Below are 21,487 nucleotides of genomic sequence, written 5' to 3'. Positions count from 1 at the left end.
AGATAATGCTCTGAAATCCAGAGAAACACACAAGCTGAAGATGAATAAACACAATAGCTCTTTTTTGAAAACCTAATGAACTGGAAATGAACTGTTAAAGTATCTACAAAAGGAAGACCAAGAAAAGAGCACATATAATTTTTAATGTAAAATAAAGTCAAAAAAGATCCATGGTAAACAATGAGGTTGAATAAATTTTAGATCATCACATAAACTCTCACCATCCTCTCCTCTCACAGCATTTTTAGACTTGGTGAATTTAAAATACTCCAATACGTAAGATATTTACACTTAATACATGCTTAAAATAATCACCATTTTATAATGATTCATGACTCATTGCGCCTACACTGCCTAGTTTTAAAAATAACCAGAAAACTATTCCCTATGACAGTTGCAAATGCAGAACTTTGGAATTAGAAACTCAGATCCTCAAGCTCACCTCTGTCAGGCTTAACGCAGCCCACACAAAAATCACCTTTTTTTTTTTGTTTATTAGTTTTCCTTTCCACAAATTAAATTTGCACATCTCAGTTATAGAGATGTCATAAAGAGTAACTCATGACTGAGATTAATGAAGGATGCAAAAGATTTCACAGTTAATGACCCTATTTTAATGGTATAATAACTACCATGAGTATTTTACAGAATTAACAAATACTACATGCCCTTGACATTTACTATTACCTCAAAGAAAGAAAACTTTTCTGCCCTTTTTACCTCATTAGGTATCTGTGTCTCAACAAAGAACGTGGATTAGTCATTCTCATCAATTTGGGGGATTGCTGTCGAAAAGTAGAATAATTTAAACAATCCTGTTACACGATGATGAATATTTTTAAAACTGATAATGAAATCTAATTCAAAATTTTTACATGTTGAAATTACTTTTGCTAGGAATAAAACATTACCATACTGATTCAGAGTGGTTAACAAGCACAATGTCCACTGTTTGACCCTGGCATTAAGAGACACAATATAGGAGGCAACAACCCTTTCCTTTCACATCGACCAATTTCAAAGACTGGGTTATGTATAACCACCCAAATCTAAGTCTCTCTTAATAAACTATGATTGCTCATAGTCATTTAGTAATTTAAACTTATTAAATCTTTTCCATCTCAAAGGTAACATGATATGTGAGTCTAAAACTCATTTTATGACTGGGGTCTTCTTTTTATTCTCTACTTTTCTTTTTAAATTAGAAGGGGATAGTTTAATTTTAACAATTTGAAATTTGATGAAAAAGCGTGAACGTGATGTTAAAGATTTTAGGCTTTCAGTCTATATTTCCAAGACCTAAGTCCACACTGACTTGCCAGGTCATAGCTCCACTTCGTCATTTTCTGTCTTCAGGCTCCCCTCAACTTTGATTTAATCTATCAAGATGCAAAATTTGTACTTTACTATGTTTAATTACCAACACGAGAAGATAGCAATTTTGAACTTTTAAAATTTGTTTCCTAAAAATACAAAAGACACTACAGAAGTACTTCAAAGATACATAATTTAGAAAAGTCTTTAAACAGTTAAAATAAGCAGGGAAGAATAGAAGGTAACACAGAAGAACCATGTTACTGAGGAAACGGAATAGAACTTAAACACCTTCTATAATTTCAATTAATCTATTATTAATATATCATTGTTATTAATCCTTAAGCATGTTTAAATGTGTCCATTGTGCAGAAATTAAAAATAAAGTAGCACCTTATTCTGGAATTTTTAATCTATCAAATTTACAAAGAGTGATTTTTTTCCTTTAAATCCAGAGACCTATTTGTCCATCCTATCTACGCTGACAAAACTGAAAAACACACCAAGACTGCCAGACGACTGGGAAGTATTAATACAACAGGAACATGCAGCAAAGAAGAAAACGACCATAGGCCCAGGAACAAGATAATGAACACAAAGTGAAGGCAAAGGAGCAAAGCGGATGGCACAAGAACGTAAGGGGCAGTACTGAAAGCACCAAGAAAGGGCACAGTGATACAGTTAGTTCAAAGAAGACTGAATCCTTAAACACTTCTACACGTTTCACTGTATGATCCAGCCACTCAGTTAATTAAAAGCCATGTAAAAAATTCCTTACTGCTCTGATTCCTTAAAACAAACATTCCTTGCATTTGTACATTTAGAAATAAAGAATATAATTGATAGAACCAATAATTATAATTGGCTATTAACAGAAAGCTTATTTGGAAATAGCAAAATATTAACGTCAAAAACTAAGCCCTAGAGCCATATTTCTAAGTATATAATTTAGAATTTCCACATTGCTTTTCACATATGTTAATACAATTAAGTTAATAAATAATTACTGAGGGCTCCCTCTGGGGCAGGCATTGTCCTAAGTGTTTAAGGTGTAAGAGTAAACATATTGATAATATTCTCAAGGACCTTCCATTCTAGTTAGAAAAATAGGCAATAAATGGCATATTTAAGTGCACCAAAAAAGCAGCATATTATGAAAATGAAAATTTTATAATCATTGCTTCATCATCTGTAAAATAAAGAGTGTACAAACTGAAAAACAATTCTCTGAGCTTTACTGTCTAGAATACATATAGTTCAAGAGTTTTCAAGGATTAAACGTTCAAAGGTTCCCACTGTTCCTCAGTTGAAACCAAAACTAATAACTAGTGAAACTTCTAATCCTTTTCCCTCCCTTGTAAATGCTCCCTAAATGTTGCATTATAAATATTTAATGTGCACATTTTTAAAGGATTTCACATACAGTATTTGTCACAGTTTCTGAGATACTCGACCTTGAGCTATTAGAGGGCAGAAGCCTTTTTTCCCCTCTTTTTCTTCTTCATGAATTCAGCACAGTGCACGCTATTTAGAATACAGCACAATCTTGAATTACAAAATGTATTAAAAAATGATTTCAGTTTAATTATGTCAAAGAAACACCTTCTAACTTTACCATAATGACTGAGTCTTGTTCAAGTACTTCAAAGTTATATTTTAGAATGTTTTGATTAATTAGAAATGGATAAAGATTAATGTTGTACTTGAAACTTAAGTGCTGCTTTTCAGACAGTCTTAGTAGTCATGGCTCCAAAGTTTAAGAAGATCCCATCCAAGCTGGATTATTTAAACTCACAATAAATAGATGTATTTTCTTGGAAAAATATCTATTGTTACAGTAAAACTTGAGTTTCCTTTCTAACAAGATTGTATGATTACTCGTTTATATTGTTCTTTCCGCAGGAATTCACACACCCCCTGTTTGCATCCTGTTATTCACTTAGAGCTTCCCTTCACTTCGCTCTACTCTTTCCCTAATAGTGGGAGAGTGGTTTTAACCGCACACAAAAATCCTAATCACTGTCCGCCTGCTCCAAGTCTCCTCATTTGCATTTAGTACTTGTTCAGGTCCTAAGAATTACGTGCAAATTTTATTCTGTGTTTTTTCAAAATATTGCATTGCCTTCCTAGATAACTGGTGGTCTGGGGAAGACTTTGGGATTTTTCACACATTATTTCCCTCATCTTCCATCAAACTCTGTTCCTGTACTGAACAACCCTACAAAACTGCTTAGAATACACACTACCCTGAAATCACACTTATAGTCTTTCTAAAACTTTGTACATTTGGATTTGTCTTTCTAAAGTCAAAGAAAAAAAATTTTTTTAATAATTCAGGACATAATCAAAACCAGGTTAAATCACTGCCTCAGACTTATCTAGAATGCTTGTAAAAATACAGATTCCTGGGTTCTACATAAACCTACAAAGAATCAGCATAAAAAGAGCATGTCCTAGAATGTGCATTTTAACAGGCTTTCGAGGTTATGCTGATGCATACTAAAGTATAAAAACCAGTAATTCAAAGGACCTAAAATTAAAGATAATACCACCCAGCAATCCCACTACTGGGCATATACCCTGAGAAAACCGTAATTCAAAAAGAGTCATGTACCACAATGTTCACTGCAGCACTATTTACAATAGCCAGGACATAGAAGCAACCTAAGTGTCCATCGACAGATGAATGGATAAAGAAGATGTGGCACATATATACAATGGAATATTACTCAGCCATAAGAAGAAATGAAATTGAGTTATTTACAGTGAGGTGGATGGACCCAGAGTCAGTCATAGAGAGTGAAGTAAGTCAGAAAGAGAAAAACAAATACCGTATGCTAACACATATATATGGAATCTAAAAAAAAAAAAAAATGGTTCTGAAGAACCTAGGGGCAGGACAGGAATAAAGACGCAGACGTAGAGAATGGACTTGAGGACAAGTGGAGGGGGAAGGGTAAGCTGGGACGAAGTGAGAGAGTGGCATGGACATATATACACTACCAAACGTAAAACAAGATAGCTAGTGGGAAGCAGCTGCAGAGCACAGGGAGATCAGCTCGGTGCTTTGTGTCCCCCTAGAGGGGTGGGATAGAGAGGGTGGGAGGGAGACGCAAGCGGGAGGGGATATGGGGATATATGTATACATATAGCTGATTCACTTTGTTATACAGCAGTAACTAACACAACATTGTAAAGCAATTATAATCCAATAAACATGTTAAAAAAAGATAACTGATGAAGGAATGACACAAATAGGGTAATAAGATCTTACTGTCGAATACACTGAGCCAGAATAAAAAATAAACTTATTAATGAAAAGCCAAGAAAATACTTTTTAACAAGTGAGAATTCCACAATGAGCCCCGCTACACTATGACGTTCTTTTTTTTTTTTTTTTTTTTTTTTTTTTTTTTTTTTTTTTGCGGTACGCGGGCCTCTCACTGTTGTGGCCTCTCCCGTTGCGGAGCACAGGCTCCGGACGCGCAGGCTCAGCGGCCATGGCTCACGGGCCCAGCCTCTCCGCGGCATGTGGGATCTTCCCGGACCGGGGCACGAACCCGTGTCCCCTGCATCGGCAGGCGGACTCTCAACCACTGTGCCACCAGGGAAGCCCTATGACGTTCTTTATAAGGTAGATTTGGGAATCGCTTTTACTTGAGGTATTGAACAGGATACACATCTATTCATGAAATATATATATAGAGAGAGAGAGACAGAGAGAGACAGAGAGAGAGAGAGACAGAGAGAGAGACAGAGAGAGAGAGGGAGACTGCTTTTTACATTAAATATACATATATTAATGTATGTGTATGCATGTGTGTAAGCATATACACATACTCACACACACAGAGACAGCCTAGAAAGCAGTAAGTATGTTAATACTGAAATGGCACACTGGCTATTCTCCAAGCAGCTTCAATTCTACTCCACTGCTTCTAAACAGGGAAAAACCCATATATTTTTTTTCTCTTTTTAACATATAATTTGATTTCCCATTATAGAGGAGCAGGAAACGAAAAGGCAAAATGATCATGTCAATACATCTTAACCAGAGTCAAGGAATAGTGCCTCCCTGGCTTCTCGACTATAAACCCTCTAAGGACAGAGACCACATCTTACATGTCACGGAACCCTCCATCATAAGGTCAAACAGCACAGCATGTGAATAAATGCTGAAGATCAGGACTGCATCCCAAGAAGCTGGGATTGACCTTGGGGTTACAATCTACAACGGGGGCTCCCAAACTTGCCACACCATCAGAGTGTATGATTCCATTCGTCTAGGGTAGGGCCCAAGATTTGGCATTTCTAACAAACGGCCAGGTGACATTAATGCTGACTGTCTAGGGTCTATACTTTGAGAATCACAGATCTAGGGAAGAGTTCTCAGGATTTTGCTATATATATATGGTTCCCAGAAAAGAGAAGTAACTGAGATATGGTCAACAAAAACAACAGAGGGAATGCGGAAACCTAGTTCTAGCTCGATGACAAAATAAATATACAGCTGATACATACACATATACACATACATACACACAGACACACACACACACACACACACACACACACCACTGAACATCACGTGACTCACCTAGAAGATGAAGGGTCTGGTATACATGAAGATTGAAAATTCAAAGGCTTTTTATATAGATCAGAGAAAACATAAGCGTCTACTATGAATACTTAAATATATAATCTTCCCTGAAGTTATTATCCTCAAATCAGTGTATATTGCCCAGATCACAATGGTTAAACTATACAATTTTTTTTAAACATCTTTATTGGAGTATAATTGCTTTAAAATGGTGTGTTAGTTTCTGCTTTATAACAAACTGAATCAGCTATACATATACATATATCCCCATATCCCCTTCCTCTTGCATCTGCCTCCCACCCTCCCTATCCCACCCCTGTAGGTGGTCACAAAGCACCAAGCTGATCTCCCTGTGCTCTGCAGCTGCTTCCCACTAGCTATTTTACATTTGGTAGTGTATATATGTCCATGCCACTCTCTCACTTCGTCCCAGCTTCCCCTTCCCCTCCCTGTGTCCTCAAGTCCATTCTCTACGTCTGCGTCTTTATTCCTGTCCTGCCCCTAGGTTCTTCAGAACCTTTTTTTTTTTTTTTTCTAGATTCCATATATATGTGTTAGCATATGGTATTTGTTTTTCTCTTTCTGACTTACTCCACTCTGTATGACAGTCTCTAGGTCCATCCACCTCACTACAAATAACTCAATTTCGTTTCTTTGTATAGCTGAGTAATATTCCATTGTATATATGTGCCACATCTTCTTTATCCATTCATCTGTCGATGGACACTTAGGCTGCTTCCATGTCCCAGCTATTGTAAATAGAGCTGCAATGAACAGTGTGGTACGTGACTCTTCTTGAATTATGGTTTTCTCAGGGTAGGAGCAACAAAAAGCCAAGCAACTTCGTAATTGGATTATATTAATCATTTAGTCGAGCAGTTTTTGACCAAGAATCAGAAACCCAAGGAGTACATCTATTGCTTTAGTCTGCAGTCACTGAAGGCATTTATTACTGTACTACAGCTTTGTGGTAGTCCATTATTCTCCTTTTCCTTTTTGGCTCTTCAAAAACTTGAAGACTTAAGCTCGTACATGATCTTGTGTTTTGCTATCCTTTTTATTGTAAAATGCAAATATTTTAAGGGATATTTTGACTCTAAATATGATAAAAGAATTTCTCACCTAAAAAAAAAAACTGTATAATTTTTAATCCAAAATGAAGAACATACAGCATGCAAACAAACCAATAAATAAAAAAGACGCTCAGACTAAACACAGCAAACCATCTAAACATAGACCTACAGGGAAGTAACTGTTCTGCAATATTCTACACACAAACCGCAAATTCAAGTATCTGTAAATATGTCAAGGGCAGCAGTAGCAGCATCATCTGACAGTTAGTAAGAAGAGCAAAATCTCTGGCGACACCAAAACCTACTGAATAAGAACCCTTCGCCTTATCAGGGTCCCTATGTGATTTATGAGCACGTTAAAGTTTAAGAGCACTGACATGTCACCGAGATTTTATCATTAATTCTTTACTACTATGGGTAAAATGACATGGTATATTTAAAAGACGGAACAGTTCCTAAAAAATCTATTTCTGACATATAAACAGACCAAAAGAGAAATCGAGGAATTATTTTACATGAGAAGACACACTGAAGCATTATTTTCAAACAAAAACTTCCATTTAAAATAATTTATGACTATGATATACCGTGCAATTAAAGTGTAACAAACATCACCTAGCTCAAATCCCTAGCTTAAAGCAGAGTAAACTGATGCTAACATGTTCAAGTCAAATAGTTGTCAGTGGCACAATGGAGACCGAAATCCAACTCTACTGACTCCAGTGACAAAATGCTCTTTCCAATGGAAAAAAATTTTTAATTACATTTTCCTGGAGCAAACATATAGTTAATATAAAGCAGTAGAAGTATAACTTTGAAAGGATAAACAAAATGATGTATCTGTGAAACATATTGAAGGAAATCCAGCAAAAATATATCATAGTAGTTAATATGTGTTTTATTCTTTCCAGTAAAAAAAAAAAAAGACCTTAAAAAATTGAGTAGAAAGGAGAAGAACCAGAAAGTGTCCTTCTTAATATGAGTGTTACTATTTTCAAAGAATGACACCACATATTATTTAAGTGGAAGCATATGTTTGATGCATCAATCTGGAAAACTGATTTCAGAAATATTAAAAATTTGGCTTTGCTACCTAAGTTTTACTATCCAGCAATAAACAGAACTTTTTCACGTAAGGCTAATTTTTGCACTTTTCAACACAGAAGCAGAAACAGCCGTATTCAACGTAAGTATTTTGTAAGCGACTGTAGAAAAATTAAACCCTTCTGTCTTACCATCAAAGAAGCTCTTGGCTCTTAGATAACTGACACTGAGCCTAAGAACTGAAAGTTTGTCCAGCTTATTAACAACATCTTGTGGAAAAGGCAGCAGGCTGGCCAAACGGTCCAATTCCGTATTAAGTCGGTCTCTATGCCGCTTTGAAGGATTCGACTTGATTCCTTCAGCTGGGACTGGCTTGACACTAAAAAACAAACAAAATTCCATAAAATACATTAAAATCTATAAAGAAAAAATTTTGATCACATTATAACATCTCCTCAACTATTTTTCTAACAAAACAAACATCTAAAATCTACTTCAAGTTTACATAAATCCTTTCAAACTGCTCCCTTCATATCTTAATTAAGAAAAACAAGGGAATGGGTAAACTCCTTCATAATGTTTTATTAAAAACGTATGAACCCATCACAGGAAAATGCTGAGTACCTCTTATATACCTCATACATTTGTGGTACATGATTCCCAATTAACAAATCTATTAGGAGTTTTTCCCCTTCAAACACATCTATTGTTAGGGGGAAGAAAGAAATCTGCAGTAAATTATGTGAAAATTATGCCTCCTTTGCTATCTTCCACAAAAATCATCTTAGCATCATTTATGTTGCAAATAAATAGGAGTGACCCTAAATAAAAAGCTGTTCTTCATCATCCTCAGCCTCCTATATTTAACACTTTCCTGTCAGTGACAACGTCTCAAAGCCATTGTGGCAACTCCACAGGGTCCTCCAGCCATCTAATGGGGTCCTCCGATATTAAGGCGAGAAAAACTTTGACTTTAGTTATTGATATTTGTCGATTGTGACAAATATTAGAGGTTAACTGTTTACCAGCAATTGCCCGCAAATTTTGCTTTTATGACTGGCCAGTAATCCTTCTTAATTATTAGCCACCATAGTTTGTGTCTCAATTAGAAAATCCAATGAAATCCCAACATTTAGCATGAGTTTCATCTGAGAAAAATGATACTTATAGTTAGGAGTAGAACTTGAGTTCAGAAATGAGAAACTGAACTTCACACAAAAGCCTTAGCCAGGATTTCATAACAGAAATTCATTAAAGTGGATTTACAGATCATCAGACACCTAATGTTGAAATATAAAAAGAGAAGATATCAAAAAAACAAACAGGGGCTTCCCTGGTGGTGCAGTGGTTGAGAGTCTGCCTGCCAATGCACTGGACACGGGTTCGAGCCCTGGTCTGGGAGGATCCCACATGCCGCGCAGCAACTGGGCCGTGAACCACAATTACTGAGCCTGCGCGTCTGGAGACTGTGCTCTGCAACAAGCGAGGCCGCGATAGTGAGAGGCCCGCGCACCGCGATGAAGAGTGGCCCCCAGTTGTCACAACTAGAGAAAGCCCTCACACAGAAACGGAGATCCAGCGCAGCCATAAATAAATAAATTAATTAATTAAAAAAAAAAACAAAGTAATTTTTAGATCATGTCTCTGTACCCCACCGTTTGCCAGAAAAATAAAGAATTAGCTGGAGCATTCTTATGATGAAGACTTTTTTCCTCCAGTTTTACTGAGAAGACAAAGACATTTTTGATAATTCAAATTAATTACATCTGAAAGAGTGGAAATTGGCTTGAGTATAATGCTGTTAATTTGATTCAATCAAAACATTTCTCGACAACATGTTTTCAATGTTATATGAACATGAAGAAGTAATACTTTATGCAAAAAGATAATAGAAAGTAATATGAAAACTTAACAGGCTTTTATCAATGTCCCTACCCAGTAATTTCTTCAGAACTTGTCTATTTCTATTTTTTTCTATTGCAGTTCATGTTATTTCTACAAAAAATAAGAGTAAGAAATTGATAAAGTGGCATATATACAAAATAAGTCAGTAGATACTTCCTCTAGACTATGCATGTAACTACATACTTAACAGAAATTGGTGACTATTTCTCTAGCTATTTTCCCTGGTCACGTGTATAATCAAATTCAAGTCACACCTAATTACTGCATCTCTCCAATTAATCAACTGAATCTCAACTTTTACCTATAATGCATGTCTACCTCATTGAATAATTGTCTGACTAATCACCTGTGAAAGCAAATATTTATTTGCACCTATGTCCTGGGTGGTCCAGGAAAACATTCTTCTCCTATATACTCAAAAAGTGTGACAGGAGCTGAGTTCAGCGAGCAACTGCTTGAAAAAAGATTTTTATAGAAAAGGTGGTATCTGAGCTACATCTTGAAAGGTGAACAGGATTTCAGGAGGCGGCATAACTGAGGAAAGGCGAACTGTGAGAGGGCCTATCTGTGAAGCACAGGGTAAAGAGAGAGAAGGGGAAGCTGGTTAGGGCCGCCTTCCTTCAGTAAATAGTGACCACCCACCACACGTGCCAAGCACAGAACACTGAGCAGTGAACCAGCTTCAAAGCGCTGCTCAATTAGATCACTTTACTGTAGAGTCTTCCCTGACCTACTCCCACTGGATTCCTCCCAGGTGACTACTGTACTTTATGCATCTTATGTAAATGCCTTAAGCACCATCCCATTAAGGAATATTCTGTGCAGACGGCATTTCCCGTAATTGAAAATAAAATCTAGTCGTGCACTCTTGGTAGCTTTCCAGTAATGATTATAAAACACTGGGGAGAAGACCGTAACACAAACATTGAAGCAAGACAAGCTGCTAGGACACAGAAAGAAAGAGCAATAACAGTAGGATAAAGAGGTTTAGAGGTGTTCCTCCATGTGAAATTGCTGCCTGTCTTGCGCTGGCTTTTCGCAGTAGTCAACCCTGCACTAGATGAGACTATTTCTATACACAATGCAAAACTGTCCACAGCTCTAATGTATTATTATGCACATTATGGAATATTTAGCTTGAGATTGAATTTCCTAAGTCAAGTGTTATCAACCTATATTGCATATACTTGTTTGTTCTCTTATTACAATATCGACTTAATCATTTTGTATCTCCAGTGCTTAGCATAGTACTTGACACGGAGTGGACTCTCAATTAATGGCTGCTGATCAGAAGTGTCCAGAAAGGAAATGATTGCAGCCTGACCACAGGGAGTGATAGTGGGACGATAACAAGTAAGGCCTGGCTTGAGATTTTTAAACACAGCACTTTGTACCTACCACAAAGCTCCGTACATAGCCAGACTCAAGTGTTCAGTCAACTAAACTGACGTGCTGACTTCCTAGGTATAGGAAGTAAGGGAGAGAAAAACGGTGAGTGAGGAGAGGTTGCAAATGACTGGGATTCGTAGCTTAGGATCACAACTATATTTCCTCATGGAAAGTATGCCAAACGAAGAAAGAAGAGACTTGAGGACAGACCTCTATGATGCCAACATTTAGGTATAACGTTGAGGAAAGGGCCGCGGGCAAAGAGTACGGAGGAGGAATGATAAGGCAGATAGGAAAAGAACCCAGGCAGAATATTTTGGAGGTCACAGAACAAAGTCAAATGCACCAAGTTATTAAGGAAAGTCGGGGCTGAGAAGTACCCACTGGACTTGGCATTTCGAATCCACTGTTGTTAAAGCTGAAGTGATAGAGTTGAGACACCTTTTCACCTATTTATGAGAAATATTCAGAACTATTTTGTGAAAATACTTCATACTTATCCACACCTATTAACGATGCACCAAGTAATTAAAAAGAGAGAGTAATTCTACATCAATTACACTTGAGTTATGCTGGTACTTTTACTTTCGTATTGTCTTTAAACCTATGCCAAAACATACTGCCAGCCATCTATTTAAACAAAAGTCTACATCTGAAATGTAAATAAGTGTCCCTGCAACATTGGATTTGGGATATCTGGAATTCAGACACCTCCTGAAATAGGGAGACTGTAGATGTCGATCAGGGAAAGGAACAATTTATTATTTTTTTAAACCTTAACCTCAAAAATCTTGTCCCAACCTGTAAATCAAAATTGTTGTGAAAGCAAGACTTTAGCTGACTGCATGCCATGCTCCTGTTTTAGAAGCCCTGCATGCCATACGTACTGGCAGTGACAAGCCCAATAGCATGTCCAGTGCCAGCTTGCATGCCCTCTTTAATACCTTTTTAATATCCCAGGCTAAAATGTCTCTTAGGCTCATCACTTGTGCTCAGGGTTTGAAACAAAGTTGAAAAACATAACAATCCAGTTTAATCATAAATTACTGTAATTGTAAATGTTTATATTTTTATGACATTTACCATAAAACCTCAAAATGACACGCAAAGACAAAGTTTCAGTAATCCTTAGATTAAGGTGGCATTTTCTAACGAAGATTACCTGTCACAGTACTGAGTTTTTTGCTCCATCGGCTTTTTCCTGTGGGTGACTTAATCTACTCTCACTGCTTCAGTCTACTTACCAGTAACTTGTTTATTTCCAGCCCCTGTACCTGAATGTCCTCACATTCATATTTTTCAGAAGTTGGGCACCGCTTCTCTGCATCTATTATGGTATGACTCTCATTCCAACAGCTAGGAAATTGAAGTATTTCTCGATAAATCTCTCTACCATACCACGTACACCCCATTAAGCCCAACTCTTAAACCCACTCATTCTTCATTTCCTCCCCATGGCTTCAGTGCATACTTATTTATCTCTGAATATAAATGCTGAATGTTTATCATCATAAATTGTATACTTAACGTGATATTGGAGAGGGGATCCGTGGCACAAATTAAGTCAAATTTCACTGTTACTCGGAATACAGCTGGATCTTTTACTCCCCTATGCGAAGCAAAAAAATGTCTACAACAACTTCGGAGAATTCTGGCTGGCAGTTACTCGTAAGGAGTCTGAATTCTTCAGTCGCTCTCCTGCAGCCGCTCTACAACTGTGAGGGGTTCTTCCCTTTCCCTCTTTTGTTATGCTTAAGGAGTGGTGATGAGGTACAAATGGCATATAATCTTTAGCACAAGACTTTAACAATGAAAACTGGAACATGAAATATGCCCTAGAAATCACTGTTACTTCCAAAATCCTGGAAAAAATTCATTAAGAATGTTCCCTTTTTCCTCTTCTTTTTAAAATATACACTTTTTTTTTCTTTGTATTTCCCTTGGAACCCGCATAGAATACATCACTAAAACATGAAAAATTTTAACTGGTGGCCAATTGTTAAATTAGTAAATATTCTCAAATACCTACTATGTATATGGTACTAGGAAGCTCTGGTTGCTATAAAGACAAATAAAAGGTAGACCTATCTTTACAGAGCTTGTCTTTCTTACTAGGAGGAGATACATTCTATAACAAGCCAAAAATCAAACATAATGTATTGCTCAATAATGTAGATGCCATAAAAGTGATGCTGGAGAGCTCAGGAAGGTAAGAGCTCACATACAGGTAGAGTAATGGGGGAAGGTTTCATGGAAATGTGGTTTCTACATCAGGTCTTAAAGATAGGTAAATCACTTCCAGTTTCATGATGGCAGAGCACATGGCTTTCTGCAACTACCCTTCTCTCTGGAAGATCATGCCAAACGAGGAAAACAGAGATAGAAACACAAAATCTGTCTTGGATAAACCTAAGACACAGCTAAACCCAGATATAAATAATATGAAGATGAAAATTAGGTAAAAAGTGAAATCAATGACAACGGAGAACAGAAAAGAAAATGTAATCATAGTATATTACTTAACTCAGCAATAAACAATACTTACAGTTAAGGAAACACTGCATGTGAATTTAATCCAAAATTGTGATAAAATTATACTGGGAGGATGAGGAGAGATTAAATAGCACTAATAACCATAACTATCACAATAAAACATCAACAGATAATGCCTACTATGCTAAACTTAAGATAACATTATACACATTATTGACTTTTTCAAGTGCATGTGTTATTTAAAACGGATACTTTTCAAAATAGTATTTCATTAAAAATAAGGTAAAAGAGCAAACTGAAAAACAACTGAAAAACATAAGACAAAGAAAATCAGTATGTAAAGGACATCTCAAGTAGAAAAATCTGCAAATGCACTCACTATTATTCCACACATACAATCCCAACATAGAAGTTCCATTATCTACCCCATTTTTTTTTTGGCTTATGAAGTTGACAATTAATATTTTTAAAGCAAAAATGCAAGGATATAGGCACTCCTACAGACTACCAATAGGAATGGACATTTTTTGCAGAGTAATTTGACAGCATGTTTCAGAGCATAATATTTGGCTCAACCGTAAAAGTATATCATATCTTTGTACCCAAATTTCCACTTACAGGAATTTTTCCTAAGGAATGAACTAAAAATTTACATAGAAATTCACATATCTCAAGGGTATTCTCTGAAGTACTAGTTGAAATATTTAAAGATTGGAAATAACAGAATTTCCGCCTCCAAATAAATTACAGAGCTTTAACAGAAGGGAGTACCATGCAGCCACTGAAAACAATGTTTTCAAGGAGGGGAGGTAGCTAGCACATCAATGAAAATAGGAGGAAAAGACTCTAAGAAGAAAGGGCATGAATGCAAGTATGGAGTCAAGCAAGCACAAATCATATATGGGCAAAGGGAAATAATTTATTCAGAACACTATTTGAGAAGAAACAGTGAGCGTTAAGGAAATCCCTAGTATGTGGGTGTACCATATGCATCACTGAACTTACCTGGGCAGCACTGCGAAGTTGGAATGAACGTAAGCTTTGGAGCCAAAAGACCTGGAATCTGATATTAAAACTCATCCTTTCATTTACTACCTAACAAGTTTGAATCTGAACCTCAGGTCCCTATCTGGAAAGCTGAAATAATAATACCTTTTCATACTACTATTATAAAAATGAAATACAATGATGTCTGTAAAGCACTGTGCATGCTTATGTCACAATAAGTACTAACAAACAGTTTTTTGTTATATAAAACCAGTATGCAAAAATATCAATTTTAAAAGAAGAGTGGAAGTAGAAAGGTACTGTTGTTAAAGATTTGCATGGTACTAATTTCTAAGTAAGTGTCTAAATTATATGCACCAATAAGCATGTACTGTGTACGTTTTTTCACCAGTGGAGTAGCACATTTCATTACCCACAATTGAGAATGCAATCATATACTGCCTCTTACTGTTTCACAGGAGAATTGATTGCTCTGTGATAATGTAAGCTGAAATTATTTAAAAATAGAATCTGTATTTCTGTTAGAAGTCTTTACAGCTTATAAAATACTCTTCTTCTGCTAATTTTAGTTGTGAGAGTGGCAATGTAGGTGTTGACTGCCTGCCTTATTGGTCAATCACTTGCCAAGACCTATACAAGTGAGAAAAGTAGACCTCATCTTTTAGTTTAGAGCTAGTGCTTTTTCAATTTTAGTTTAGAACTAGCGCTTTTTCAACTAGTGCTCACTGTTTCCTCTTTACACCATTTATTTGTATAAATGTTACCAATAACTAATCACTTTCACTTACTTATTTCATAGGTCCAATATGTGAGAGCCTTTATAGTCACTATGTATAAACTATCTGAACAAAGCTTATCTGAAAGAAAAACAACAGTGGAGAAACAATTATGTAACTAAAAATACCTATATTTTTATTTTAGAAGCTATTTAGGAAATTTTATCATAGTACGTTTATATCAAACATTTTCAGTAAAGCATAATTTTATTCAACTAAGTAGGTATTGTATAAGTGAGGTTCATTAGGTTTAAATAGAATGAATAGCAATTTAGCAAACATAGCAAGGAAGACACTGCTTTTATACTAACGTTATTAGTGTGTTAGCAAAGTAAAAAGGGTCAACTAAGGCTGAGAAGTTATTTCTAACTCTGACACTTCATGATGGCTGGCTTGATCACCACCACTACTGATATCATTTTTAAGTGTAGATTTTCATTTACTCAACACCTATTATTTGCCAATATTCAGCATTAATTTTCTAAAAATATGGTAAATTGAAGTACCACTAAAAATTTTATGTATCAATAGAACTTAAAAACTACAAAAATACATCCAAAGTTATTATCACTAGGGGAAAAGAAACCCAGACTCTATTTAATTCAATAGTGTGCTTTTCACCTATCTTCATGCAGCAAAGTAATTAAAGAAACGTACAAAAAGGCTTTCATCTCCAAAGAAAATAAAACAAGAAGAGGATTTAAGTAAAAACAAATTGTTTTTTCTTTCTTTCTTTCTTTCTTTTTTTTTTTTTGAGCAGGGTTATTTTAAGGAACACGTAAGGAAACAGTAGAACCTATTCCTAAGGGTATCTTTGAAAATTTCTTTAGGAACATGGATCAGATGCAAGGTTGCTTCATATCCTTTGATCTTCTAGCTTTCGTTACTCCGAAAAGAAAAGAAACATTTACTGAGTGTCTACTATGTACAAGATACTTTAGCGGGATTAAATTTAACACGTTTAAAATATATTTCGTACTAAGATAATTTTCAACGTTGGACTTTGCCACTAGGGGGCGTTGATCCCGTTTAATAAATTCCATTGAAGATTGGAAGAGCTTCAGGTTAAAAGTATGTCACACACTTGATTCCAAAATTTTATGGAATTGTATATTTAAATGGCCATCTTATTAACAGTCCTATAATTATGCTACAACATATTTTCTCTTTAAGATACAATGGCTGACTTAAGGGGTCAAAGTTAAATAGATCTCAGTAACATTTTCAGCTCAAACAAGATGAATTTTTCTGACAATGTGCCAACATATTATAGAGCCTGTTAGCCACAAACTAGTAATTTAACTAAAAAAACACATTAAACTTAATATTGGGTTTATGGCCCCATTCTTAAAATGGACTTTGATTAACTGCATTTTAAGTTAACCATTTTTTCATTCTGGTAAAAACAATCTATAAACAATTTCATGTGATTCTGTAAATGCCAGCACTAGGCTTTTCTTATGGAGCAGTGACCTTTTAAGGCATTTATATGATTAAAAGCAACGCATGATGCTCAATAAAGATCTGATAAACATTTATACTAACTAAATAAAATAAGGGTGGATGTAGAAACGCTTTAGTTGTATTGTATTAGAGATTATTAAATACAAATATACTAACATCTTAGAAAGTATATTAAAATGCTAATATAAAATAATAAAAGGTACATCTTACGTAAATAAAATGTACAGTACTATGTTTAAAGGAAAAATCTTTAATAAAACATTAACGAGAAGCCAAAAATGTTAAACTTTATGATGAATAAAAATTAAAGCATTCTATTAAAGTCATCTAGGTCTTTCTGTAACACACTGACTGAAATGCAGTAACTTAAAAATCCATCAGGGGCATCTTCAGGTTATCTGACCATACACATAAAACCTATGATAACTCTATTATATATAATGCCAAGTATACCAGTGTATTAATAAATACATAGAAGCGTTTGTGAGGCCTCTCAATTTTAAATAACCACTAAGGACAAAGTCAAATTAGACAAATACATTTTTATATAAGAAACCACTGTATAAAATTTCAAGTATTGAAAACCAATGTCAACAGAACTGCCAAGACAAAAACTGCTGATTCGGCAGTATTCCTAATGTCGGCCACACTGCAGGATAAGTCTTCCAAATTTTAATCAGTCTATTTATAGATGAATATCCTCTGTTAATGCCAAGTCTAGATCTGAAGACCTATAATCACTGAAATTCTAAAAGGAAATTAAAACTCCAGAATAATTACACTTTTAAACTGGTCTTAAATATTAATCTTAAACTGCTATTTTTCTGGTTTGGATTAGTGACCTAAATTAAGTTTTAAGTCAAATGCACACTTCTGATTTGTTCTGAGGAACTGTTTAATGTGTTCTGAAAGTTGTTTATGAAAGTTTGAAAAATGTGAAGTAAAATAACTCAGGGATAATAATTAGGAATAAACACATGAATACTGCCAATTCACAAAAGTAAATCTGTCTCAAGCACGGATTTTTCTTTTTTCTGAAAAAAAAAAAAAAAAGTATTTTCCATCTCACACAAATATCCCACCAAAACAAACAAACAAAAAATCTAAGTTTGTAATCTATCAGAGCTGACTAAACTTGGAAGTAGAGGGAGAAGGGAATTAGAGAAAGATGCTAAGAATGAAAACGTCTGTTTCAATAATTCCAGCTCCAAATCATTTACAGACCCAAAGTGATAAGAAAGCTCCCCAAAAAGGTGACTGAAAATACAAATCCGTTACTGTATTCTGGCTACTACACTCACTCAAAACTGCTACCATCTCTATACATTGTACCGATGCGTTCACGCTGAGCGCTACAAAATTACTGCCAAATAAGTAAAGAGTGCAACAGAAAGCCAGTTGCACCGGACTAAAAAATACCTTCAGAAACACTCATTCCCTTTCCTGCAGACAGCACGTGTTTAGCTCCTAAAAGCATCTCCCCCCATCAGGAGTGAGAATGGTGACCGTCCTCTAACCTAACCGAGGAGGATATTAAATGTGAAAGGGGATTTCAAGACGGGCTTAGGTTAACTAATCCACCAGCCAGCCCCACAGGGCAGACCAGAGCTGTCAACAAATTAGGACCACAGCACAGTGAACAGTGCTACAAATGGGTGGGGGGTGGGGGGTGGGGGTGCGAGGGTGCGCGTGCCCTGGAGACTGGGGAACGGGGGGCACAATTTTTTAAATGCAATCTTTAAACACGGAAAAACCCAAGGCCTGGGTTTCTCGACCAGCCTCCAAATCGCGATCCCACGGACTGCGTGGGGAAGGAGGGACCCAATCACCAGGCCGCGGGGATGTGGGCACGGGTGAGGCGGCCTCCCGCACCTGCGCGCCCACCCCTGCGCCGAGGACGCGCACCAGACACTCACGTTTTCTGCACCGGCTTCCGCCGCTTGCGACTGGCGTAGGTGATGCTGGCGCTGCTGCTGTTCATGGTGCCCGGCTGGCGGCGGCTTCTCCCCGGGCGCGGGCGCGGACAGCCCGGTCCCCGGGACCCGGCGGCGACCGGGACGACGACGGCGGCGGCGGCGGCGGCCGGTGCCGGGTTCCACGCAGCCGCGCCCGCTCCACCTGCACCCTCCCCGGGCGGTGGCAAAGACGCCGCACCCCAAGAGCCTTGGCTCCCGCTGCCCCGAGTCCAAGTGCGCCGCCCGGGCCTGGCGCCGGCGGTCGAGGGGCGGAGACCGGTGAGCCGGGCGACGCAGGTGCCGTCTATACGGGCGGAGGCGGCGCAGCGTTGCCCGCAGGTGAGGCGGCCCGAATGGAGGAGGAGCCTGGGCCGCCTGTTTGGAATCCCAGCCTGGGTCGCGCGCTCTGGCGCCGCGCCCCGTGACCGTCGCCGCGGCCCCTTGGGTAAGGGAGGCGACGCCGCGCTGCTCCCGGGGCTTCCCCGATCCCGGGTACTTCCCGCCTTTGGAGCTCGGACTCCGGCCGCCGCTCTCGGTGCCACCAGCTTCCGCTCGACCACGCGTCTGCCTCTGGTCTGAGCCGGTGGTCCCCGTAACGCTCTCGGAACCTAGCGTCGAGGGGACTCGACAGGCGCTGCCTCCCGCCGCCGCTTGCACCGGCTGAATGGCAGAAGCGCCCCCGACTCCTCTCTGGCCCCGCCCCGCCTCGTGGCCCCGCCTCTCGCGGCCCCGCCCCCTAGCAGCCCCGCCCCGTTCTACTTGACTCCGCCCTTCCTTACAGTTCCCTTGAGGGCCCCACCCTCTCGGCACGTGATGACGCAAGGCGTAATGACCCCCTCCCCCACCCCCGGTATCCATGTTCTTGAGGTCAAGGGAAGGAGTCTGTGGACACATTTCCAGTCCAGAAAGACGTGTGACAACAAATTATGTGTAGCTAAACACTTTGTAATTAGACAGTCTCAAGGATAGAAATGCCAAATAGTGAGCTTAAATTCACCTATGTAAGAGACAGTGATGCAGCTAATTTTGGGCTAAGAATTACAGTGAGCTGGCAGAAAACCAGTGGAACTATAAATTTTCCTCGAGAAGAAATCTTCAGGAGGCCACATCTGAGTTGAACTTGAAGGCTAGGCGTTTACTTGTCTTTTTGTTTGGGTTTGGTTTTCGTCTCCATACTAGACAGTATAGTATTTTTTCCCCAGCCAGAATAACTTTGTTAATCTATAGTCAGATTTCAGTAAGGTAGAAAGGAAGGAAGAAAGGCAGCAGGAGGCATTTGAGGATAAGTTGTCTGGTATGGCTGGGGAGAGGAGCTGGAAGTGAAATTCAGGAATTCTAGGATCAAATCATAAAGCTTTGATCAAGAGTCCAGATTTTATTCTGCAGTCAATGGAAACATTTTAAGGATCCACAGCAGGAAAATGACATTCTGGTGTCTTGGAAAAGTCACTCTGGAATGAAAGTGCAAACTAGATTACAGGAGAGCAAGATTGGATGCAGGGAGAGTAGTTAGGGAGTTGTTGAAGTAGTCCAGGTAAAAATCCAGGGAAGTGACAGTGGGATAGAGAAAAAAAAAGAAAGAATAGATAAGGAAATAGATGACGAGAGGAGTATGTTTTGCTTGTCAGGAGCAGAAGGGCAACCAGACTAAGATGTCTAGATGAAATCTCACACCATATCCATTCCTACATTTCAGAATGTCATCAAACCATTTCCACCTGGTGAGTTTGTTACCTCAAATTCAGAACACTGATAAATTGAACATCATTTTCTTTAGCTGAAACCTTGTTCTGTCACTGGCTCAACCATCCTCCAATGAACCTATGAAACATCTTCAACTCCCCTACCACTTACATCTAAATATTCCAGCAAATACTATTAAATTTTGTGCTTAGCAACATCCCTAATTCATCTTCCTCCACCTTATTCTTCAAAAATAACACCGAGAGTGCCCAACTCAAATGCCATATCATTTGCGATTCCTATCCAAATATTGTGGATAATTACCCCCTCCATACATTAATTCAATTAAGAGATATTTTGAAGGTAATGCCTGTGTGCCAAGATTGTTCTAGCACTGACGAGACAATGGTGAACAAAAACAGAAAAGTACCATACTCTCAGGAAATACTGTAATGGAGAAGTACACGATTCAGTATGGTCTTCTAGTAGAGAAATTTGACCTAGTCATTGAGACAAAGATAAGCTTTCGCAAAATCATGACAGTTGAGTTGCGGTCTGAAGGATAAAGTCTTAGGAGAAAAGAGGGGAAGGGCATTCCAAGCCAGTGAAATAGTACAAGCAACATCCGTTTAGTGGGAAGGAGCCTGGTAAGTAGTATGATGGACTAAAACAAGTTCAGGATGAGCAGGGGAGAAGGGCACAAATGATCAAATTTGTGTTTCAAAATATCACCATATCTGCAGAGTGTAGAACAGATAAAAGAGGGAGGAGCAGAAAGGAATG

The 21,487-nt window shown here is 37.9% G+C and overlaps 1 protein-coding gene across 1 annotated transcript in view; it reads right to left on the bottom strand.

The window, feature by feature from the left end:
* Positions 1-19,184, bottom strand: part of AHR (aryl hydrocarbon receptor) — a 46,592-nt gene extending 27,408 nt beyond the window's left edge. Inside the window, exons 1-2 of the mRNA XM_032642894.1 lie at positions 18,983-19,184; positions 8,223-8,410 (exon numbers count right to left, since the gene is read on the bottom strand). Coding sequence (XP_032498785.1) covers positions 8,223-8,410; positions 18,983-19,047 — 253 coding nt within the window. The 5' untranslated portion in view covers positions 19,048-19,184. The remainder of the gene's footprint in view (positions 1-8,222; positions 8,411-18,982) is intronic.
* Between the last annotated feature and the right edge of the window lie 2,303 nt (positions 19,185-21,487).

This window comes from Phocoena sinus, chromosome 9, assembly GCF_008692025.1.
Source record: "Phocoena sinus isolate mPhoSin1 chromosome 9, mPhoSin1.pri, whole genome shotgun sequence".
Lineage (NCBI taxonomy): Eukaryota > Metazoa > Chordata > Mammalia > Artiodactyla > Phocoenidae > Phocoena > Phocoena sinus.
This window is presented reverse-complemented; position numbering and strand designations above follow the sequence as displayed.